The sequence below is a fragment of the Cygnus atratus genome, chromosome 5 (assembly GCF_013377495.2).
Source record: "Cygnus atratus isolate AKBS03 ecotype Queensland, Australia chromosome 5, CAtr_DNAZoo_HiC_assembly, whole genome shotgun sequence".
NCBI classification, from domain to species: Eukaryota; Metazoa; Chordata; class Aves; order Anseriformes; family Anatidae; genus Cygnus; species Cygnus atratus.
The window spans coordinates 35820286-35843371 of record NC_066366.1 but is presented as its reverse complement, the minus strand read 5'-3'; the positions used below and the strand labels follow the sequence as shown (position 1 = coordinate 35843371).

Genomic DNA, 23086 nt, shown 5'->3' with positions numbered 1-23086 from the left:
GAAGCTGCCGCCGCTGCCCCAGGGCTCGGGAGGAGCACGCGGCCGCCGGGGCGGCTGCCGGAGCCGGGGAGGAGCCGGGGGGGCTCGGGGCGGGGGGCGCAGCCGCGCTCCCGGCCATGTCCCTGAGGAGCGGGGGTCCGGAGCGGGGCCGCACGCTCTGAGCCGGCCCCCGGCGGTGGCCGGGGAGGGGGGGGGGGGGGGGGGCCCGAACCTCGCCGCGCAGGCACCGAGACAAAGAGGGCTCGGCAAACTTCGCCCCGGAGTCGCGGCAGCTCCAGAGGCACAAGGTCAGGCAGCTGGCACGGCTCGCGGGCTGGGGAGGGGACGCGGGGCTCTGGGACCCGGGGATCCCCAGCTTCCCTTCTCCCCCCCCCACCCACCCCCGCTGTCCCGGGCTGGCGCGTGGACTCACCTCTCCCCTCCCCGTCCCCCGGGCGTGCTGGCTGGCACCCAGCTCTCGTGGCCGGGGCAGTGCGCGGCATGGCACGGCGTGCTGCTCGCAGGGTCCCCTCCCTGCTGCCTGCCCCCGGCGGGGTTGAGGTGGCCCGCACCCATCCTGGCTTCCAGCTGTCTGCAGCCCGAGGACCCTGGCACCCCCAGTGAGTGAACCGCCCCCCCCACACCCAGTCTGGAGCGTGCCTGAACCCCCGCTGGGCCCCAGGCACGGGGAGACTGCGGTTCCCTGCGCACACGTGTGCGCGCGCACCCTGGGTCCCCGACCTCTCCTTCCAGTCCGTGCTCAGGGGCTGGCTGGCCGGGAGGCGGAAGGTCTGCAGGCAGCGTGCTGTGCTGCTGGGGAGCTGGGGGAGGCCGCAGCTTCCTGCCACCTCCAGAGCAGGGCGGGGGACACGGTGCCGGAGCCGGCCCCAGCGTGCGAGCAGCGACCGGGGACACCCGGCCACAGGCACAGGGATGCCGGCAGGAGGCTGCTGCTCGCGTAGCCATGGCGACACCCAGTAAATAAAGCACCTTTGGCAGCGGGTGGGCTCGGTGGGGAGGGGGCTGCGGGCAGGGGGACAGAGCGCTGGGGGCCCGTGGGGCCGCGCGTCCGGCCGCCAGTGCCACGGGAGCACTCGCATCACAGGGGAGCCGCTCCCAGCCACCCACGGCTTGCACCGGGCTGCAGAGGGCTGCCGGGGGCACAGCAGCTATGGGGGGCAGCGAGGGACCTATGCACTTCCTCCCTCATGAATCCTGCTGGATTGCAAGAGCTCGGCGCTCTCTCCCAGCCACCGCACAGCACGGGGCCTCGGGGCTGAAATGCAGTTGATGAAAGCATTCGTGCACATCGACTCGACAGAGCTTGTCTGTCTAATGTGGGGAGGGCTCGCTGCTCACGGGTGTGGGTGGAAGAGGGTTCCTTCCGTGCCGTGTTTAAAGCACGCTGGCCTTGGCATCTGGTCAGAGCCTGCCTGGCTGACAGGAGCGTTGTTTTGCTCTGCTCACACCTGTCCTTTTTGTCTCTTTTTCTTTCCCCCCCCACCCTCCCTCTCCCCATCAGCTGCTGCTAGAAGAATACGCAAACAGCGACCCCAAACTGGCACTTACAGGCGTCCCCATCGTCCAGTGGCCCAAGAGAGATAAGGTAGGAGCTGCAAGGAGGGGCATGGGTGGCTGTTGCTGGAGGGTACCACGTGCAGTGTGGCCAATTACCTGCTGTGCAGCTGGGGCGCAGTGGTGCCACCTCTGTACCTCCCTTGGGAGCCCATGGGCAGTGGGGGAGTGTGGCAGGGCGCGGGGTTCAGCTGCCTCTGCAGCCTTGTGGGCAGACCCATGTGCTCGCAGCTGCAGAGGTCTCCAGCTGTGCTGGTGCCTGGGACAGCCCCGGCTGCTCTGCATTCTGTAGCTGTGCTCACAGGGGCTGGAGCCTTGGTGTTGGTGGGGGGTGATTGCTGGAGGGACCTTGCACTGAAGTCTCGGTTTGCTGAGGGGGGGGGCCTGGATGGCGTTTCAGGGGAGAGTATCGCTGTTGTGTTGCCTGAGAGGTGAAGGGGGAGGTGTGGGTGTCAATAATCAGCAGCTCCCCTGCCTGTCCGGCAGGCAGGCTGGCCCATCACTGCTAGGTGGGTGTGTGCCAGGGCTTGTGCCCCTGTCAGCGCACTGCCCGTGCTGTGGTGCTGGCTCTTGCCCCCAGGGAAGGCAGCACCCTCCTGGGGGGTCTCTGCCTGCAGGTAGCAGCCAGCATCTGAGGAGAGGGGCCTCGGCTTTCCCCTGCTATTCCCTCTCCAGCTATGCTTGTAACCCAGGGCCCAAAGCTGCACCGAGCTCTGGGCAGATGGAGGTGAGGGCAGCCTTCCGGACTTCCCCTCCCCCTGGCTGCCTTCCCGTGCCCGCCAGGACAGCTCCCATGGTCACCTCTCCCTTCCTGCCAGGAGGCAGGCTTATGGGCGTGTGGGGAGAGCAGGACCCCATCGCGTTGGGAAGGATTGGTAACGTTCAGTCTGGGTGTCTGGGTACAAGCAAGCTGCTCAGGTCACCCTTCAGAGGTGCCTGCCTGCCCTGTCCCGGGGTGTTCAGCATGACTTTGCTGGTCCTTGAGCAGTGCAAGCGTCGCAGACAGCTTCTCTGGCGGAAGAGATCTGGAGATCTTTGAATGCTTTGGGTGCAGCACTCAAATGCTTGGCATACCCACAGCTCTGTCCTTGCGCTGGCCTTTTGGGTGTACACGATGTCATGGCCATTCCCAGAAGGATGCCGCAGCCAGCAGTGAGTTTGCTGATGGGATGCAGCAGGACAGATGCCTGCTGAGGAGCTGTCCCTTCCCACCCGTGCCCTTAACAGGCACTGGTTGCTCTCAGCACACCTCGAGCTGGCAGGAGGGGTGACCGGAGCACCGCTTCCAGAGCTGAGCCCCATCCCCATGAGGCTGGAGGAGGAACCTGGCTGCACAGAGGGGACGAGCTCTCTGTCCATAGAGTAGCGAGGGAGCAGGGTTGCTCCCTGCGTGTGACTGGAGGTCACAGAGGGCAAAACCAGAAGCTTGCTGGTCCGAACAGAGTGCCGCCATCCGCCCATCTCACACTTCTTCCGTCTTTTCTGTTACCAGCTAAAGCTGCAGGCACGGCTGAGGGTCCGCCTGCCCACCATCCCCATCACCAAGCCTCACACCATGAAGCCAACGCCCCGCCCGACACCCGTCAGGCCCACAGTCTCTCCCATTGTGTCGGGTGCCCGGCGGAGGCGCGTGCGGTGCCGGAAATGCAAGGCCTGCATGCAAGGCGAGTGTGGCATGTGCCACTACTGCAGGGACATGAAGAAGTTCGGCGGGCCTGGTCGCATGAAGCAGTCCTGCGTCCTCCGGCAGTGCTTAGCGGTGAGTCTGTAGCCTGATCCTTTTCTCCAAAGTCCACTGCAGCCTGGCAGCAGCTCTGTGTGGCTGGTCAGGGAGAGGGTGGTGACCAAGTTTGATTCCTGGGGAAAAGTTGCCCCCTTCCCTGTTGTTTGGGTGGTGAGGGTAGGGAGGAGAAGGAGGAGGAGGATGAGGAGGGGGGAAGGCTATCCTTCCTTGCCCTGGTATCACCCCTGCTTTCCTTTGTAGCCCAGGCTGCCTCACTCGGTCACGTGTGCACTTTGCGGGGAGGTGGATCAGAATGAGGACTCGCAGGACTTTGAGAAGAAGCTCATGGAGTGCTGCATCTGCAATGAGATTGTTCACCCTGGCTGCTTGCAGGCGAGTAGCACGTGTGCCAGGGCTGAGCTGGGCTGGGCTGTGGGGAAGGGCGCTGCTGATTGCGCTCTGCTTTGCAGATGGATGGAGAAGGACTGCTCAACGACGAGCTCCCCAACTGCTGGGAATGTCCCAAATGCTACCAGGGTGACGACGCAGAGAAGGGCCAGGTAGGAGGCGAGCTGTGCCGGGGCAGGGGAGGTCATGCCGTGCATCGTCCATCTCACTGTATCCTGCTGTGGGTAGGCAGGACTCAGGCCATCCGGAGGAGAGCGGTGGCTCCAGAGGTGCACAGACAAGCTTGTGGGGTGGGCTGGAGGCTGGCAGGCACCAGCCCCAACCAGGGGACCAGTTGGGCGGCAGCAGGGCCATTCGGGTGCCACGCAGCGGCGACCTGCAGGGGGTGGAGGGCCCGGCAGACACTGCTGCAGTACGTTCCTGGGGCCTGCAGTGAGGCAAGCTGACAGCCCCCGCTCTGTCTGCGGGTCCTAGAGAGCTCATCAACGCACCAAGGCCAGGTTCCCGCAGAAGCGGCAAGGTTGGCTGGGTCCTTCTGCCAGGCAGCGAGTGGGCTGTGCGCGGCGGCAGCAGTCCCGCTGGCACCTGCCAGCACTGCCCAGGAGGCCAGCCTACGGCCGCCGCGTCCCCCGTAGGACTGTGCCCACCGCCGCAGATGGAAGCGGTGCAGCCAAGGCAAGCCAGGCTGGGGGAGGCTGCAGCACCTTCACGTTCTGGGTGATGTGCATGCTTGGGGTGCACATCTGAGTGGCTCCTGGGTCCCCCGGCACTTCAGGTGGGCGTGATGAGCACCCCTTGTCCCCACAGTGTCTTGTGCTGTGATCCGGGGAGTCTCTGCTGCAAGAGGTAGGGGACTGACCGTTAGGCACAGAGTGGGGGCTACCCCAACCTCAGAGGACACTGCTTCTGTGAGGGGTGGAGATGTTGGTTGCTGGTGTGAGTGGAAGAGGAGGAGGGCAGGCGCGTGTTCCCCAGGTCTGGTGTGGCCCCACCCCTGCTAACTCGCCGTCTGTCCCACTTCCCTGCAGAAGCGCAAAGTAGAGGAGAGCGATGATGACACGGCGCAAGCCAAAGTGCTGCGGCCCCTGCGGAGCTGCGAGGAGCCCCTCACCCCTCCACCCAACTCGCCCACCCCCATGCTGCAGCTGATCCATGACCCGGCATCTCCACGAGGCATGGTGACACGTTCGTCCCCAGGGGCCGGCCCCAGTGACCACCACAGCGCCAGCAGGGATGAGCGCTTCAAGCGGCGGCAGCTGCTGCGGCTCCAGGCCACCGAGCGAACCATGGTGCGGGAGAAGGAAAACAACCCCAGCGGCAAGAAGGAGCTGTCGGAGGTGGAGAAGGCCAAGCTGCACGGCTCCTACCTCACCGTGACGCTCCAGCGCCCCACCAAAGACGTCCATGGCACTTCTATCGTCCCCAAGCTGCAAGCCATCACAGCCTCCTCCGCCAACCTGCAGCACTCTCCCCGCGTGGTCATGCGCCACGCACCTGCCAGGATGCCCCCACGGGGCGGTGGGGAGGAGGAGGTGGCTGCCGAGGAAGACGAGGAGGAGGACGATGAAGACGACGAGAACGCGGAGGAGGGGGGGGTGGCCCGCCTCAATGGCAGAGGGGGCCGGGCACAGGAGGGCGAGGAGAGCTGGATGCAGCGCGAGGTCTGGATGTCCGTCTTCCGCTACCTCACTCGCAGGGAGCTCTGCGAGTGCATGCGGGTGTGCAAGACCTGGTACAAGTGGTGAGTGTGGCAGCGCAACGGGCAGGGGCAGCGCCACCTGGGCCACTCGTGTCCTGATCCTAACAGGCAGCCGGAGAGAGGAAGGGGGGTGGCGTCCTGCTTCCTGCACTGCTGGTGCCCTCCCTCCCCTCCCCATCATTGGTCTTTGCTGGGCAACATCACCTTTGGGCCCTGTGGCAGCCCTGCTGCCCCTTCCACATGTGTGTTGGTCTTGACTGTCCCCCTCTAGCGCCTTCCTCCTGTCCCGTTTGTCCGAAGATGGTCGCAGGGTGTCACCTGTGTCCCCCATCGTGTCCTGGCGAGGTGTTAACGCCCTCTCCTCTCCCACTGCCCTGCACGGTCCTTGCCCTTCCCGGCCCCACAGCGCAGGCTGAGGCAGAGATGGGTTTGCTGCCTGGAAGCGCCTCGGGGGGCGCAGGCCTGAAGACAATGCTGGCAGTGGGACAGCTGTGGATGGAGGGCTTGGGAACAGATGGGGATGGGGAGCTGGGAGGCTTCTAACTGCTGAGCAGTGGGAATGGCTCGGCGGGAAGGGGCTGTCCCGCTTTGATCGGCAGGCATGGTATGCCGTGGCAGCGGGAGGAGAGCGTCCCCTCCCCTGCCGCCGGTGTGGCAGCTCCGGAGGCAGGGAATGCACTGGGTCCTCAGGGCTCCTGTGAGAGAGAAATAGTTTGTGCCACATCCAAGCTCTCCTGTGGCTCCTGGTGAAGCAGAGAGCGTTGCCAAGGCCATGGGGTGGGACCAGGCTGAGCATTTTGCCTGCTGGGAGCAGGGAGGCTGAAGATACTTGCCCCAGCAGGGGAGCACCCAGGAGGGAGTAAGCAGGCTGGCAGCTGCCATGTGGAGTCTTGTTACGTGGCAGCAAAACGCTGCTGGGGCTGTTCGGGCATCCCTGGGTGGCCACACACCGCCATGTGTCTGGGGAACCCTGACAAATCAGGAAGAACGGCTTTGTGCTGCAGCCGGGGCTGTGCCAGGTCCGGGGTCCTCCCGGATTTATGGCCTCTCAGACCACAGTGCTCTCTGGATTCAACTTTCAACCTTGTGCTCGTCCCCAGGTGCTGTGACAAGAGATTGTGGACAAAGATAGATTTGAGCAGGTGCAAGTCCATCACCCCCCAGGCACTGAGCGGCATCATCAAAAGACAGCCAGTCAGCCTTGACCTCAGCTGGACCAATATCTCCAAAAAACAGCTTACGTGGCTCGTCAACAGGCTGCCAGGTGAGTGTGGGCCAGCGAGGGGTTCCTTGCCCCTGCCACCAGCTGGCGCTGAGGCTTCCCAACAGCTGGACCACACTGAGAGATGAGCTCTGCAACCCTGGCACCCACCAGTGGGAGAACCCCTGGGCATCTGGATCCTATCGCCTGGGGAGTAGCTGATAGGGATGTGGTTTCCTGTGGCTGTTCTAACCGCTCCTGCATGGAGCGTGGCTCCACGTCCCACCCCAGGCAGGGAGGGGAGCCGCTTCCTCCTGCGCCTGGCGAAAGGGTTGTGACTTGAGATACCTCGGAGTAGGCAAAGCCCAGCTGACTTGTTACCTCTCCCGGCAGGCTTGAAAGACCTCATCTTGGCGGGCTGTTCCTGGTCTGCAGTCTGTGCTCTCAGTACCTCCAGCTGCCCCCTTCTCAGGACCCTCGATCTTCGGTGGGCAGTAGGAATCAAGGACCCTCAGATCCGGGACTTGCTCACGCCTCCAACAGACAAACCCAGTAAGCTGCTGCCGCAGGGCAGGGGCAACCAAGCCGGAGGAGGGTGACACGCTTGGGCGCAGGGCAGGCAATGCTGGATCTGGAACGTCCCAGCCCAGCAGGGAAGAGCGCTGCGTGTCTGTGCTCAGCTTCTCCCCTCCCTTTGCAGGTCAGGACAATCGCAGCAAACTCCGCAACATGATCGACTTCCGGCTCGCCGGCCTGGACATCACCGACGCCACGCTGCGGCTGATCATCCGCCACATGCCCCTGCTCTCCCGCCTCGACCTCAGCCACTGCAACCACCTTACAGACCAGTCAGCCAACCTCCTCACGGCTGTGGGTTCCTCCACACGCAACTCCCTCACCGAGCTCAACATGGCAGGTGGGTACGCTGCTCTGGCTGGCCGAGGCTGGCCTCCCCGGCCCTGCTGGGCTGAGGGCAGCCTGGCTGGCTGGGCTTGCCATCACAAAGTGGCTTCCTCCTCCCCACCTGCCTTGCCAACCTGACGTGAGAGCTCAGTGCCAGCTTCGCGGAGGCGTCGCAGCTCACCTTTCTTCTCGTCTCCCCGCAGGCTGCAATAAGCTGACGGATCAGGCCTTGCTGTACCTGCGCCGCATCTCCAACGTCACTCTAATTGACCTGCGAGGTTGCAAACAGATCACCCGCAAAGCCTGTGAGCACTTCATCTCGGACCTGTCCATCAACAGCCTCTACTGCCTGTCCGATGAGAAGCTGATCCAAAAAATCAGCTAGAGACCCTCCCCCAGGCAGACTGAGGAGAAGGATAAGAGCCCAACCCACCCCTCTTGGAGAGCCGCTCCTCCACATCCCCACCTTGCCCTCTGTGTCCTGCTGTTGCCTCCCACCTGACTTGGCAGGCAGGGCCGTTGCTGGCCTCGTTCCACCGTCCTTCCTCCTTCTCCCCCTGGGACTTCCACCGATGAAGATGTCCCACCAGGCTGGCCAGTACCAGAGGAGGAATGGGCAAATGGCAGGGAGCCTCGGCATGGAGGCTAGCCGCTCTTAAGGTGGAGGTTGTCATAGAGATCTCTGTGCAGAGAAACGGGGCACCCTCTTCCCCCTGCTTTTCCCTTCCTCCCTGCCATCTCCTTGCCTTGAAACACTTGTCACTTCCCTGTTAGCACAAAGCTCGAGGGTCAAGGTCTCTCCAAGGAAGAGGGAGCGGAGCTGGAACAACCCCTCCCTGTCTGTGCCACCACCAGCTCGTTGCTCGCCCTGCTCTCTCAGCCCCATTAATTACGGTTTTCCTCGTCTGACTGCAGGGGCTGTGGTTGAGTCCCCTCCTCCTCCCCCGCTCTTGTGCGTCTGGGTGGCTCTTTTGGTGTCAAGGGCAGGAGCTCTGCAGCCAGGGTATAGCGGCTTCTCCAGCCCCAGGGCTGGAAGCAGAGGCTCTATGGGCCGTTCTCCCCCTGCCCCAGGGGGCGAGGCTGGGGACAGAGCGCTTCCACGCCGGGGCGGTGCCAGCTTTCTTGGAGCACTGTGTGTCCCAAGGCAGCCCCGCGCTGAGGCGAGGGCTGGGGCTGGGCACTGGCTGGAAGCAGGGGAGAGAAACAACAGGTACATCAGAGCTCAGGGAGGACACAAAGCAGCATCTGAGGGTGAGTGAGCACATTGGGGGGGACAGGAGCTGCCTCCTCTTCCTCGCCAGCTCCCTGCGCGCGGCCCAGAATCACGAAGCACTCTGGGGCCGCAACAGCCAGAGGGGCAACAGCTGCTCTGTCTGCCCAGGGCATTTCAGCCTGGGACTGAACTGGCACAAATGCCCTATTGCATTGTCCTCTCCTTCCCCCACCCCATTTTAGCTGCCGTTTTTCCTTTGCAATGAATGGTTGGTCCAAAGAACCTCTCTCTAGGGCAGCAGAGAGCTTTTTGCACTTTAAAAAAAAAAAAAAAAGAAAAAAAAAACACCACAAAAAAAAGGCAAAAAAAATCCAAAAAAAAAAAAAAAGCAAGAGATGAAAAAAGGTTGGAATCTTCTTTTGGGTCACTATTTTCATTCCCTCCCTGCCCTGCCTGTGCCTGGACATTCCCCATCTCCCTGGTGCCTGGATGCCTCCCCCCTTGCGGTGTGTGCAGCCAGCACAAAGCAGCCCCTGTGTGCCTCCGCTCCCCAGCCCTGAGGAGCGCCGAGGGGTAGGGATCGGGCAGGCAGCCCCCCGCTGCCGCAGAAGCAATAAGGGAGGAGAGGCAGCCCCGCTCCCGGCTGGAGCTGCTCCCTGGCCGTCGGGTGGAGGGAGGCACGGCGGTGGCTGCCATGGGACGGGGGGGCTTTGCCACTTCAAACCCGGAGGGCTTTGAGCAGAAACCAGCCCAGGCAAGAGGAGGATGGGAGAGCCGGCACCCAGTCACGGCCAGGCAGCAGAGACCTCTCCCCTGAGTCTCTCCTGGCGGTGGCTCCTGTGAAAGACATCGGAAGAATCAAAGTTTTTCTTTTTCCTTTGGATTGATTTTGAGTTTTGCCGTGAGAAGGAAGAGAGGTGGGGCCGAGCTTAGAAGGAGCTGGCAGCTGGGGGCGGCACGGGGAGCCCCAGCTGCAGGGACTCCAGCTGTGACCTTCGTCACCCATGGGGCACCCCAGCCCCCTTGGTGGGCAGGGGGGTGAAAATCCACAAGGAAGAAAAAGAGAATTATATATATAAAATCACTTAGTGATTTAAAACCAACCCAGACTGCTCCCTAAAGACAAGTCCTGCAAGAAAAGTCACTATTGTTTAAGGATTTGGTTGTGTTTTTGTTCTGTTTCAATCCCCTCCCTCTTCCCCCCACCCCCGGAGAAATATTGTAAATATATATTTTTTGTTGGCGATTTAGAGTCCATCTCTGATGTTTGTGCTTTAAAATTAAATGTAAGCATTAAGGGTAAAAGCAAACCCAGTCTTACGCTCTCTCAGTTGGTATGGCTCGGGCTGGGGGGTTTCTGGTCTGGGGGCAGAGGGAGGGGAGCTAGTTGGCCTTTTTTTTTGTTGTCGTTTTCCTTCTGTTTTGTTCGTTTTGGTTTTCTTTTCTTCCTTTATAAGCATTCTCCGATACTGGTCTTAGAGAGGATCTTTGCTCATGACATATTACCACAGGTAGGGGAGCGACGTTGGCGGGGGGAGGGAAGATACCAGCCTCCGAAGGGAAATATTTTGTTTCTCGGGGGCGGATTTTTTTGGAATAAAAAAGTTTCAAGAAAAACCAAAACCCGGCGTCTCGGCTCTGCCCCTTGTTTCTCCGCGAGTCGGGCGGGCTCGGAGGGGCCGCGGCTGCCGGGCTGCACCGGGCGCCTCCCGCAGGGCCCCGCGGCCCGGCTGCGCCCAGGCGCCCCCCCGCGCCCGTCGCGCACCGGGGGTGGGGCGGGCGGAAGAGGCCGGGCACCGACACCGGCACCGGGCCCGCCCCGCCCCGCTCCGGCCTGGGGCGGCAGCGCCGCGTCCGCCGCCCGCCCGCCCGCGGGGCCGAGGCCGTCCCCTGCCCCCTGCCCCCGCCGAGGCGCCGCCGCCGGGCCCCCCCCCCCCCCCCCCCCCGCGCCGCCCGGCCCGGCCCGGGTGGGGTTGGGCCGGAACCGGGGCCGGGGCCGGGCCGGGTGCGGGCGGTTCCGTCTCGGTCCCGGTTCCGGTTCCGGGTCGGCGGGGTCGGGCCGGTGCCGGCCGCGGCGGGCGGCCCCGCGCAAGATGGCGGACCTGGAGGCGGTGCTGGCCGACGTGAGCTACCTGATGGCCATGGAGAAGAGCCGCGCCGCGCCCGCCGCCCGCGCCAGCAAGCGCATCCTGCTGCCCGAGCCCAGGTGAGCGCCGCCGCCCGGCACGGCCCGGCCCGGCCCCGCCCCGCCCCGCGGGGTCCGGCAGCCGCCGGTGCGCGGTGCCCGGCAGCACCGGGGCGGGGGAGCGGCGCGCTGGGAACGGGGCGGGCGCGGGGGCCGCGGGGGCCGCGGGGAGCGGGGCGGGTGCCGGGCGGGGTGCTGAGCCGCCGGTGTCTGCCAGCATCCGCAGCGTCATGCAGAAGTACCTGGAGGACCGGGGCGAGCTGACGTTCGACAAGATCTTCGCGCAGAAGATCGGTGAGTGGGGGCACGGGGGGCACGGGGAGCAGCGCCCGCGGGCACGGCGCTGCTGTTCGGGCTGGGGCTGGGGCTGGGGCTGGGCTGGCGGCAGCAGCAGCAGCAGCAGCGGCGGCGGCTGTGCCCGTCGCCCCCTGCCCCTGGGGCTGCGGGGCCCTGGGGCCGGGTGGCGTCCCCCCCCCCCACACACACACACACCACTTCCCCCTCCCTGTCACTTCCCCCAGCGCTGGCGCTAACCGTCCGGGGCAGGAAGCGCCTCTCGCTTCCTCCCGGCAGCTCTGGTGGTTTCCGCCACATCCGCCCCGCGGCACCAACCCACCCGCTGCCCCCCCCTGCCTCCTGCTGCCCTATGGTCCCGCGCTGCTCCCCGTGCCGCTTCTCGCCCTCACCTCGCTGCGTCGCCCTGACAAACCCCGGGCCGCTTCTCCTGCCCAGGGCAGCCACCTTCATCCCTTGGCCTGGGGGGGCACAGAGCGGGGCAGGCACCTCTCACACCGTGGCTCTGCCCCCACCAGGGTACCTGCTGTTCCGGGACTTTGCCCTCAACCAGGCGGAGGAGGCCAAGCCCCTGATGGAGTTTTACGAGGAGGTGCGATGGGGGACCCGTCCCGGGGGCAGGAGGGGGCCGGGAGTGCGACTCAGGGCCTGCAGACCCCACCGGTATGGTGTGCCCGGGGCACCCAAGGGAGACGGTGCCCTGGGCCCCTGGGAGGTGATGCCCCGGGACCTGGTAACCGTGGGTGCCAGCCAGCAGGATGCGGTACCCGGTGGGGCTGGGGTTGTGTTTCCCAGCATGCTGGACCCTGGGCACTCCCCGCGGTGGGCTGTGCGTGCCCCGCGTGGGGCTGAGCCCCGTGGCGGTGCAGTCTGGGGAGCGCTGTGCCATGGGATCTGTGCCCTCACCAGATCAAGAAGTACGAAAAGCTGGACTCGGAGGAGGAGCGAGCCTCCCGGAGCCGCCACATCTTTGACCATTACATCATGAAGGAGCTGCTGGCCTGCTCCCACGTACGTGCCGTGTTGTGGGGAATTACACCCTCGTTTGTGCAGCCCTGTGCGGGCCCTGCGCCCCCATCCCGTCTTCCTGGGGTGACGCAGTCTTGTCTGGCCGCACAGCCCTTCTCCAAGAGTGCCACGGAACATGTCCAGAGCCGCCTGAGCAAGAAGCAGGTGCCCCCAGACCTCTTCCAGGTGGGCATCGCTGGGGACAGAGAGGGGGCCCTGCCACCTTTGGTTAATCCTTATGGGAGGCTGGTGGCGACAGGGGCCCCTGGGGGCTGGGGGAACCCCAGAAGGTGCGAGGACCCTGAGGGATGCTGATGGGAGGGGGTAAATGAGGGGGGTTCCTGGGGGTCCCCGTGGGGTTCTGTCGGGTCACTTGGGGTTGGAATTAACAAGGGGACTCCTCAGAGGGTTGCGGTGGAGACAGCAGGTGTAGAGGTGACCAGGGGTAGCAGTGGGGTCCGCAGAGGCTGGCAGTGATGAGGATCCCCAAGGATGGGGTCCTCAGAGACACGGGTGACCCTGGGTGGCAGGAGGTGGCAGCGGGGATGTGAGAAATCAGGGGGCAGGGAAGGATACCCCAGGTAACGATGGGACTAAGGGGTACGGGTGGCACTGGGGACGCAGCACTGACTCCTGTGTCCCCCAGCCCTACATTGAGGAGATCTGCCAGAACCTGCGTGGGGGCATCTTCCAGAAATTCATCGAGAGGTGAGACGGGCACGCAGCCCCTTGGGGACCAGGGTAGGTCCTGTCCCACTAGGGACGAGGGTCTCCCAGCCTTGGGGTGGGTCAGGGCCCCCTTTTTAGTTAGGAGCTCCACGGGTGTTGGTCCCCAGGCCAGGGACTCAGGGCTCGTCATCTCCAGGTCTGGCCTGAGGTCTGTGTCCCCAGACGAGGGTCCCACCTGCCTCCAGACGAGTGCCAGGGGTCCCGCTGCTCTGCGATGGGTCTCGGGAGGTCTCCGCAGGGGTCCCTCACTCTCGCCCTCTCTGTGCTTCGTTGCAGTGACAAGTTCACGCGGTTCTGCCAGTGGAAGAACGTGGAGCTGAACATCCATGTGAGCAGGGATCCATGTGCTGCTGGAGAGGGGATGTGGGTGCCGGGGAGGAGGCTGCTGCCGTGGCTCTCAGATGGGCACCACGCAGGGCAGGGGCACCCTCGCACCCCCTGGGCTGTCACTCCCACGGGTGCTGGCGGTGCTCCCGCACTCACCCTTGTGGGTGTTCACATTCCTTCCCTGGGGAAGCTGAGACAGTGTGTGGGACAGCCCCCCCGGGACACACCATGTGGGTGCTCAGGGGTGACCCTCGCCTCTTTCTTGTCCACTCCAGCTCACCATGAACGACTTCAGCGTTCACCGCATCATTGGCCGTGGTGGCTTCGGGGAGGTCTACGGCTGCCGGAAAGCAGACACGGGCAAAATGTAACGGGGGGACAGGGGGTCCTGCCTGTGAGGCCGTGGTCCCGCGGGAGGGCCGGGGTGGGGGATGCGGTGGCGTTGCCGTGACAATAGGTGTTAGGGGTTGCAGCAGTGTCGCCATGGCTGCAGCTCTCCTGGAGACACGGGGACGTCACGGGGACGTCATGGTGGCTGTGGGCGGGAGCTGGGTGCGGTGACGTAGCCGTGGGTGCTGGCGGCACAGGGACGCAGCGTTGAGGGCGAGGCGCCACGGCCATGAGCAGCAGCAGGACCCTGCAGGGACCCTTTGTCCCCCAGGTACGCCATGAAGTGTTTGGACAAGAAGCGCATCAAGATGAAGCAGGGCGAGACCCTGGCCCTCAACGAGCGCATCATGTTGTCCCTCGTCAGCACCGGGGTGAGGGGACTCGGGCGTGGGACCAGGCTGGCACCCTGGTCACAGGTGGAGGCAGCGAGAGGGGTGCTCCTGGGGCACCGCCAGCGCTGCCTGACCCCATCTCTCGTGCCAGGACTGCCCGTTCATCGTGTGTATGTCGTATGCCTTCCACACGCCTGACAAGCTCAGCTTCATCCTCGACCTCATGAACGGTGAGAGGCCCGTGGCTACTCCCTGTCCCGCAGGGCTGTGATTCCCTTGAGCCCCTGTCTTGAAATTGCTTGCTTGGGCATCCCTGGGAGAACAGAGGGCAGTGCTGGAGTGACAACTGATCCCCCTTACCGCAGGGGGGGACCTGCATTATCACCTCTCCCAGCACGGTGTCTTCTCGGAGGCAGAGATGCGGTTCTATGCAGCTGAGATCATCCTGGGTCTGGAGCACATGCACAGCCGCTTTGTGGTGTACCGTGACCTCAAGGTGACCGTCCCCATGGGCACCCATGGACCCTGCAGGCATCAGGAGGCCCCTCTGATGTCCCCAGGCCCCGTAGAGACCCCTGACCCTGCAGCAGCCCTTGGACCCCATGGGCAGCCCCAGGTCCCACGGACACTCCCATCCCAGCAGGAAGCCCCTGGGCACTATGGGCACCCTTGAAACCCCGTGGGCACCCTGGGGACCTCAGCGGGTGCTTGCAGGTCCTGCAGGCGCCTAGGGCCCAGCCCCAGCCTGATACGCGTGGGCAGCCTGGCTTGGTTGCCACCCGTGCCTGCGGGCAGGGCTCAGGCTCAGGGGCAGCACTGTGTCCCGGCAGCCGGCAAACATCCTCCTGGACGAGTTTGGGCACGTCCGCATCTCAGACCTGGGCCTGGCCTGCGACTTCTCCAAGAAGAAGCCCCACGCCAGCGTGTGAGTGTGCCCACGCACCACCCGCCCCCCCTGCCTGCCGGCACAGCCCCTGACCCCGCTCTGTGCCTCCAGGGGCACCCACGGCTACATGGCCCCCGAGGTGCTGCAGAAAGGAGTGGCCTACGACAGCAGCGCCGACTGGTTCTCGCTAGGCTGCATGCTCTTCAAGCTGCTCCGGGGGTGAGTGCACGGGCACGGGGGGTGAGGGGAGCAGGGGGCAGATCCAGGGGCAGCGCTGAGCCCCACTCCCTGTGACCACAGGCACAGCCCCTTCCGGCAGCACAAGACAAAGGACAAGCATGAGATCGATCGCATGACCCTCACCATGGTGAGTGCAGGGCACTGGGCATCGGGTTTGGCCCGGAGGGAGGTGGGGACAGAGGGTCCCCTGGGGGGTGAGCAGCTCTCAGAGTGCGTGTTGGTGCCGTCTCCGTGCGTGTGTGTGCAGAATGACGTGTTTCCACATAGCTGGGTGTGTGTGCACGGGCACCTGTAACCATACGCACACGTCAGTGCGTGCACCTCTGTGTGCCAGAACATCCTGGGCGCGTGTAGGTCTGTGTGCACACACATGCCTGACTCTTCATGTCTCGGTGCCACGCACATGTATGCCATGGTGCTTGCGTGCCCTCACACGCTTGTGCAGGTGTGAGCAGCCGTGCCCTCGCCCGCAGGCCATCGAGCTGCCCGACTCCTTCTCCCCTGAGCTGCGTTCCCTGCTCGAAGGGTTGCTGCAGCGGGACGTCAACCGGCGGCTGGGCTGCATGGGGCGTGGGTGAGTCCCGGTGGGCACAGGGAAGAAGGGTCCCACTGCAGCCACACCGCAGCCCCCGGGGGATCCACAGCGCTCACCCCTCCTTGCTCCTCAGGGCTCAGGAGGTGAAGGAGGAGCCCTTCTTCAAGGGTGTGGACTGGCAAATGGTTTTCCTGCAGAAGGTGAGGGGCACAGCACAGGGGCAAGGGTAGGGGGGCCCAGGAAGGCACCCCTTGGACACCCCCTCTCCCACCTGCAGTACCCACCACCCCTGATCCCACCCCGGGGTGAGGTGAACGCAGCTGACGCCTTCGACATCGGCTCCTTTGATGAGGAGGACACGAAGGGTATCAAGGTACTGGGGCGGCGGGGCTGGGCTGCTGCCGGCTGCTGCCCAAGTGCAGGGGGCCAGGGTGGGGGCCTGGCCCTGACCCTGTGCCTCCCTGCCAGCTGCTAGAGAGCGACCAGGAGCTGTACCGCAACTTCCCGCTCACCATCTCAGAGCGGTGGCAACAGGAGGTGACAGAGACGGTCTTTGACGCTGTCAACGCTGACACTGACAAGCTGGAGGCTCGCAAGAAAGCCAAGAACAAGCAGCTGGGACATGAGGAGGGTGAGTGGGGCCGGGTGTTCTCTGGGTCCCCCGGTGCCTCTGCCAGCCTCTGGCTCTGCCTGGGCGGTCCCAGCGCTGACACTCTGTCCCCTGGTGCTGTGGAGACAGACTATGCCATGGGCAAGGACTGCATCATGCACGGGTACATGTCCAAGCTGGGCAACCCCTTCTTGACACAGTGGCAGCGCCGCTACTTCTACCTCTTTCCCAACCGCCTGGAGTGGCGTGGGGAGGGCGAGTCGCCGGTAAGGCGGGCAGGGGCGAGGGGGGGCACGGGGCGAGCTGTGCAGGGTGCAGCTGGTGGACGTCAGCGCGTGCTTGGACGCAGGGACTCAAGGCAGTGGGATGTGCACAAACATGCACGGCACTGTGAGGGGTAGAGGGTGCACGGGGACGTGGGGGGCTCGGCGTGGGTGTAGGGATTGGGGGCCGGGCTGAACCTGTCTCCCCAGCAGTCTCTGCTCACCATGGAGGAGATCGACTCGGTGGAGGAGACGCAGGTGAAGGAGCGCAAGTGCATCCTGCTCCGCATCCGCGGCGGCAAGCAGTTCGTGCTGCAGTGTGACGTGAGTGTGCCCTGGGCCACCCCCACGGGCTGGCTGTCCCCTGGGGGTCACTGGCCAGCCCCCTGGGTGCTGGCCACCTCCTGCCCCTTGCTAGCCATCCCCTGCGAGGGGCTAGTCACTTCGGCTGGGCACTGACCACACCTTGCTTGGTGCTAGCAAGCCCGGGGCAAGTCCTGAGCCCTGGCGCCGTAGGGAGCCCCGCTCTGACCTGTGCCCTGCCCCACAGAGTGACCCCGAGCTGGTGCAGTGGCGGAAGGAGCTGCGGGATGCCCAGCGCCAGGCCCAGCAGCTGCTGCAGCGAGTGCCGCGCATGCAGAACAAGCCCCGCTCGCCTGTGGTGGAGCTCAGCAAAGTGCCGTTCATCCAGCGCTCTGCCAACGGGCTCTGACCGCGCGCCCTCCTCCCCACTTCCCACCCCACTTCTAATTTATTGGGTTGGGTTCCCACGTGCCCCTGCTCCTCGTCATCCCTGGGCCAGGCACTGCAGGGATATGCCCCGTGCCAGATCCAGCCCTGTGCCCAGGCACCCCTGCGGTCAGGCGTGGAGGGGGCTCAGCCGCCAGCAGGGAGCTGGTGCCGGCCGCGTGGCCCGTGCTCGGCACGTCTCCCCGGCGTCCCCCCGGTCCTCTGTGACCTCTCCAGCTGAGATGAAGGTAGCCCCATGCCCTTCTCCCTGCCTGCTGCTCTGCCCCCAGCCTGGTGCCTGCTTCACCACCGCCATGTGTGCCAAACAGGGCGGGCGGCTGCCCCCCCCTCCACACAGGTCAAGACCTGTCCCCTCCCCCCACTTCACCCGTAGCCTTTGCCCTGGCCCTTTTGCGCCCATCCTGTGGGTGCCAAGTCCTTGATGTGCCCGTGAGAGTGAGTGCGTGCGTGCTTGCCTAGGGGACCCCTGTAAATACTGTGCTATGGGTCCCCTGCCCCTCCCGCCGCCCCGTGCCCTGGGTGGGGGGCACCCCTGGCACCCCCGGGCAGGGGGTGGGCAAGGAGAGGGCAGCGGGGGGGCCCCCCTCTGCGTGCTGTCGCCTTGCTGCCCGTGTCCCCAGCGGCGGGGTGTCATCGTCGCCCGTTTCCCCCAGCCCTGGTGGCATCTGTAAATATTGGTCTGCGGCCGCCGCGCTCCGGGGGCTGCCGGCGGGAGGGGACGCCGGGCAGGGTCTGGGTGTGAATGAGATTTTAATGAGCGGAGATGTGAGAACGGAGAGAGGAAAAAAAAAAAAAAAAAAAAAAAAAAAAAGAGTTTTTATAATAAAGATGTGGAAAAACACCGCCCGGCTGCTGTCCCCGGGTGACCGCGGCTGTGCCGGCGTTCCTGGGCCGCTCCCCGCCCGGGGGCTGCGCGCCTGGCGCCGGCGGGACGGGACGGGACGGGACGAGGCGGCGCCGGGGGGCGCCGGGCCGGGCCGGGGCGGGGGGGGGGAGCCCCCGGGGCACCGAGGCCCCCGCTGGGATGGGGGGTTTGAGGGGAGGGGGGTCCCGGAGCCGGGGGCGGTGCTGGGGCCGGGCCCCCGCGGCCCCGGCGCCCGGTGCCGTGAGCCGGCTCCGCGGTGCCGGTTGCGGGCCCGGTGCTCCCGGCCGCCGTGCCCGGTGCCGGCCCCGCCCCGCGCCGCCGCGCTGCGCCGCCGCCGCCGCCGCCCCCGCGCGCAGCCATTGCGGGCAGGCCCGGAGCTGCGGCCCGTCCCCCCGCGCGCTGCCCGGCCCGGCGCGGCCCCCCCCCGGGGACATGGTGTCGGGATGGCCCGGGCCGCCGACACCTTCCCGCTGCACCGCCTCGTCTGGCACAACCGGCACCAGGCGCTGGACAGCGCCCTGCGCTCCGGATCGGTGGGCGCCGCGCTCCCGCCGCCGCGCCGAGGGGTCCGGGGGGGGGGGGGGGGAGGGGGGGGGGACACCGAGAGGCTCCGCACCGCGGGCACCGGGCACGGGGGTGGCGGGAGGGCGCTGGGGAGCGCCGGGACAGGCGGGGACGGGGCGCTGGGAGCTGCGGGAGGGGGCTCCGGCATAGGAGGGGACCGGAGGCGCTGGGGTGGCTCTGGGGACTGGGAGAGGGGGGAGACGGGGAGGCTGCGGGCACCGGCGGGACCGGGGACACCGGGACAGGGTGCTGGGGCACCGGGGGACAGGGAGCGCTGGGGGGACAGGGCTGGGCGCGCGGCGCGCGCGGGGAGGGCCGGGACGGCGGGTGCCGGGGCACGGCGGGACCGGGGCGCGCCGGGGGCGCCAGGGCCGGGCGCCGGCCGGCGCGGGGACCGGCGGTTGGCGCGCGGCCGGGCGCCCCCCCCCCCCGACAGGGGCCGGAGGCGGCGCGGCGCGGGGCCCCCGGGCCGGGGCGGCGCGCCGGGCCGGGGGCGGGGCGGCCCCGGGCGCGCGCCCGGCTGCGTGCCCCCCGGGGCGCGCACGGGGCGCCCGGATGCCCGGCCCGCGGGCGGCGCGCACGCGGCGGGCGCGCGGCCCCCGCCCGCCCCGCGGCGCGGGGCCCCGCGGGGCCGGGTCCGCCCGCCGACCCCGGCGCGCGGGGCGCCGCGGCGGCCGCGCGCAACGCGCGCGCGGCGCGGCGCCAAGCGGCCCCACCGGCCGGGCCGGCGCGCGGCGGGCCGCCGGCGCCGCGGCCGGGAGGGCCGCCGGGCCGACCCGGCGCGGGGCGCCGCCCCGGCGCCGCCCCGGCGCGCGCCGGCCGGGTGCCCGGCGTGCGCCGGGCGCAGCCCGCGGCGCGAGCGCGCGGCGGGCCGGCGGCGGCCGCGCGCCCCGGGGCGGCCGGCCGCGGGCCAGCCGCGGCGACACGGCGGCCGCGCGCCGATCCCCGCCCCGCTGCGCGCGCTGCGGCGGGTACGGCCCGCCCGGGCGGCGCCGGGCGCCGCCGCGCCCGCCCCGCCCGTCGCCCGCGCCCAGGGCTGGGCTTCGGGCGGCGGGCGCGCGGGGGGCCGCTGCCGGCGGCCGGCCCTGCGGCGTGGGCCCCCGGCCCCCGCCGCCCCCAGGACCCCCCCGCGGCCCCCCCCGCCGCCGGCGCGCGGCGCCCGTGGCGGCGCCCCCCCCTGCGGGCCCCCGCCCCGGCGGGCCGCGGGGGCGCCGCCGCCCCCCGCCCGCGGCCGGGCCCCGCGCCCCCCCCGCCCCCGGGGCCGCCGTGCGGCCGGCCAGCGCCCCCCGCGCGGCGGGCGGCCGCGTGCGGAGGCACGAGGCGGCCGGCGGCGCCGGCCGGGGCTGGCGGGCGCGAGCGGGGCACGCCCCCCGCCGCGCGCTGCCTGGACGCGGGTGCCGGTCCGCCGCGCGCGCGCTGCGGGGGCCGACGGCCGTGCCCGCGACGCGGGGCCGCGCGGGAAGCCCGCGGCCGCGCCGCCGCCCCGGGCGGGCGCGCCTTCGAGCGCATGCCCGGCCCCGGGGCCGCCGCCGCGCCGCGGGGGCGACCGGGGTTGGCGGGGCGCGAGCGCCCTCGCCGCCCCCCCCCCCCAGGGCCGCCCAGCGCCGGGCGCGCCCGCCGGCCGCCGCGCCGCCCGCGCGCCGGATCCCGGCGCGCGGCCGACGCCGGCTGCCCACGGCGCGCCCGGGCGGGGCGTCGGGCGCGGCCCGCCGTTCCGCGCCCGCGTGCCGGGGGCCTCCGGTGGGGCGCTCGGGGGCGGCGCTGGCCCCCCCGCGTGCGCGGGAGGGGGCAGTGGTGATGGCGGTGGACGCGGGCGCCGGTGCGCTCCCGCGACGCCGGCGCGGGCCGGGCCTTGCGCGGGCGCCGCCTGCTTGCTGGCGGCGCCATGGCGCCGCTCAGGGCGGGCCCGGCGCCGCCTGGGCGGGACGGGCGGCCCCGCGCCGCCCCGCGCGGCCGTCGACCGAGGCCCATTGCCTTTGCGCCGGGGCCGGCGCCGCGGGCGGGGCCGCCCCCCGCGGCGCCCGGGGGGGGCCGGGCCGGCGGCCCGCCTGATCGCCCGACCGGCCGCCGGCCGTCGGGGCGGGGCTGGCGCCGGGCGCGGGCGGCCCCGGGCAGCCGGCGGCGCCGGCCAAGGTGCGCCGCGGCCGGGCGGCGGGGGGCCCCCGGGCGCGGTGTCCCGGGCGGGCCTGCCCGCGGCCCGCGCGGCGCGGCGCCGCGCCGGCGCCGCGGCGCGGCGGCCCAAGCCAGGGGCCGGGCACCTCTCCGGACCGGACCCCCCGGGGCCGCGGCGCCCCCGCGACCCCCCCAGCGGCGGCGCGCCGGCGCGCCGCGGCCGGGGCGCCCCCCCGGCGGCGCGTCCGCGGCCCTCCGGCCGGGCCGGGTGCCGGCGCCTGCGGGGTGACGGGGCAGCCGCGGCGGGCGCCGTTGGCGCGGTCGCCCGCGCGGGGCGCGCGGCGGCGCGAGCCCGGCGGGGCGGGCGCGCCGCGCGCGGCGCGCGGGGCAGGGCGGGCGCGCGGGGAGGGCGCGGCCGGCGGGGGGCGCGGGGGGCGCGCCGTCCCGCCGCCGCGCGCACGCCCCGGGCCGACCTCGGCGGGCGCGCGGCGGCGGGGGCCGGCCCCGCCGGCCTCCCGCGCTCCGGCCCCCGCCTGGCGCGCGGGCGCGCACCCCAACGGGGCGCGCGCAGCGGGCGCGGGGCGCCCGCGCCGCCCGCGCCGGGCCCGCGGCTCGCGCGGGCCCCCGCGGCGCCGGGCCCGGGCGGCGGCTGCGCGCGCGCCAGCCCCGCGCCGCGCGGCCGCGGCCCCCGGTACGCGCGCCCGCGCCGGCGCGCGGCGGCGCCCGCCGCGCGGCGCGCGGCGCCCTATCGCGGGGCCGCGCGGGGCGCGGGCCCGCACCGCGGCCCCCGGGAAGGCGGGCCCGGCCGCGCGGCGGGCGGGGCGCGGCGCACGCGCGGCCGCGCGTGCCCCGCGGCCCGCCCCGGCGCGGCCGGGCGGCGCCGGGCGGGCCCTCGCGCGCCGCGGCCGGCTGCCGGGCGGGCCCGGCGGCGGCCCGCCGCATCGCCCCGATGCCGCCATCGCGCCGGCGCCGACTTCGCCCCGCCGCGGCCGCGGGCGCCCCCCGGCGCCCGCCGCCGGCGCGGGCCCGGCGCCGCCGCGGCGCGGCGCGCGGCGGCGGGGGCGCGGGAGGGCAGGCGCGGGCCGCGCGCGGCGGGGGGGCCGGCGGCGCGGGCGCGGCGCCCCCGGCCCCCCGCGTCGGGGCGGCGCCCGGCGCGGCGGCGCGGCGCGGCGCGGCCGCGCCCGGCCGCGCGCGCGGCCGCTCGCGGCGCGGCGCGGGCGCCCGGCGCCCGGCGGGGCCCCGGCGTCCGGCCCGCGCGAGCCCGGGGCCGGCGCTGGCGCGAGCGCGCCCGCGGCGCCGCGGGGGCCGGCGCCGCGCCGGCGCGGGGCCGGGGCGGGCCGGGCCCCGGGCGGCCGGCGGCGGGGCGGGCAGGGCGCCCCCGGGCGCGGCCGGTGCCGCGCGGGGGCCCGCGGCGCCGGCCGCGCCGGGGGGCGCCGCGCGGCCGCCGCCGCGCCGGCCGGGGCGCCGGGGGCGCGCCGCGGCGGGCGCCCGCCGGCGCGGCGCGGCGCCGAGCGCGGGGCGCGCCGGGAGCCGCGGCCGAGGACGCGCGACCAGCGCGCGGCCGGGCCGGCGCGGCGCGGCGCGGCCGCCACCGACGACGCGGGCCGGGCGCCGGCCCCGCCGCCCCCCGGGCGGCCACGGCCCCCGGGCGGGCGCGGCCACGCGCGGGCGGGCGCGAGCGCCCGCGGCCGCCGGCGCGGCGCCGCCCCCCGCGGTTGCGGCCGCGGGGCGGGCCGGCGCCGAGGCCGGCCGCCGGCGCGGCGCCCGCGCGCGCGCGGGCGCGCGCGCCGCGGGCGGGGCGCGCCGCCGCGGGGCCGCCGGCCGCGGCCCGGGGGGCCCGCCGCCGGGGGGGCCGGCGCGCCCCCGCGCGCCGCCCGCTCGGGGGGCGGGGCCGCGCGCCGGGCGCGCCGGGGCGCGGGGCGGCGGCCGCCGGGCCCGCGGCGGCCGCGGGCGGGGGCGCGGGCGGCCCCGGCGCCGGGGCCGGGGCGGCGGGGGCGCGCGGGCGGCGGGGGCCGCGTCTTGGCGCCGGCGGCGTGGCCGGGGCGCCGCCGCGGCGCGGCCGCGCCGGGCGCGCCGAGGGAGCCTGCGGCCCGGGCGGGGCGCGGCCGCCGCCGCGCCGCGCGCGCGCGGCGACCCCCCGCGGGCGGCGCGCCGGGCCGCCGCCCGGCGGCGGCGGCGGCGCCCCGCCGCGGCGGGCGGCGCGCGGCGGGCGCGCCGGCGCTCGCCGCGGCCGCGGAGCGCGGCCGGCGGCCCGGCCATCGGCCCGCGCCGGAGCAGGGCGCCGGGGCGAGCGCG

The 23086-nt window shown here is 70.6% G+C and overlaps 2 protein-coding genes across 2 annotated transcripts in view; both read left to right on the top strand.

The window, feature by feature from the left end:
• KDM2A (lysine demethylase 2A) overlaps nt 1-9949 on the top strand; it is a 46359-nt gene extending 36410 nt beyond the window's left edge. The window contains exons 14-22 of the mRNA XM_035539615.2: nt 1502-1585; nt 3047-3313; nt 3539-3670; nt 3748-3837; nt 4714-5426; nt 6485-6648; nt 6979-7137; nt 7286-7501; nt 7692-9949. Of these exons, the coding sequence (XP_035395508.2) occupies nt 1502-1585; nt 3047-3313; nt 3539-3670; nt 3748-3837; nt 4714-5426; nt 6485-6648; nt 6979-7137; nt 7286-7501; nt 7692-7873 (2007 nt within the window). The 3' untranslated portion in view covers nt 7874-9949. The remainder of the gene's footprint in view (nt 1-1501; nt 1586-3046; nt 3314-3538; nt 3671-3747; nt 3838-4713; nt 5427-6484; nt 6649-6978; nt 7138-7285; nt 7502-7691) is intronic.
• Nucleotides 9950-10747: 798 nt separating this feature from the next.
• GRK2 (G protein-coupled receptor kinase 2) lies at nt 10748-18140 on the top strand. Its single transcript, XM_035539883.2, has 21 exons — nt 10748-10907; nt 11104-11180; nt 11699-11772; nt 12090-12191; nt 12300-12374; nt 12835-12896; nt 13194-13245; nt 13520-13611; nt 13906-14005; nt 14118-14196; nt 14332-14462; nt 14797-14891; nt 14964-15071; nt 15153-15219; nt 15566-15666; nt 15761-15827; nt 15905-16000; nt 16096-16258; nt 16367-16503; nt 16711-16824; nt 17051-18140. Exons 1-21 carry the CDS (start codon nt 10795-10797, stop codon nt 17210-17212), a joined length of 2067 nt encoding a protein of 688 aa, XP_035395776.1. The 5' UTR covers nt 10748-10794; the 3' UTR covers nt 17213-18140.
• Nucleotides 18141-23086: the final 4946 nt, after the last annotated feature.

Excerpts from the sequence above, each read along its gene's own strand:
- GRK2 (XM_035539883.2), top strand. The coding sequence starts at position 10,795 with ATGGCGGACCTGGAGGCGGTGCTGGCCGACGTGAGCTACCTGATGGCC. Across the intron at positions 16,504-16,710 it reads GTGGGGAGGGCGAGTCGCCG|CAGTCTCTGCTCACCATGGA; the intron begins GTAAGGCGGGCA and ends CTGTCTCCCCAG. Across the intron at positions 16,825-17,050 it reads AGTTCGTGCTGCAGTGTGAC|AGTGACCCCGAGCTGGTGCA; the intron begins GTGAGTGTGCCC and ends CCTGCCCCACAG.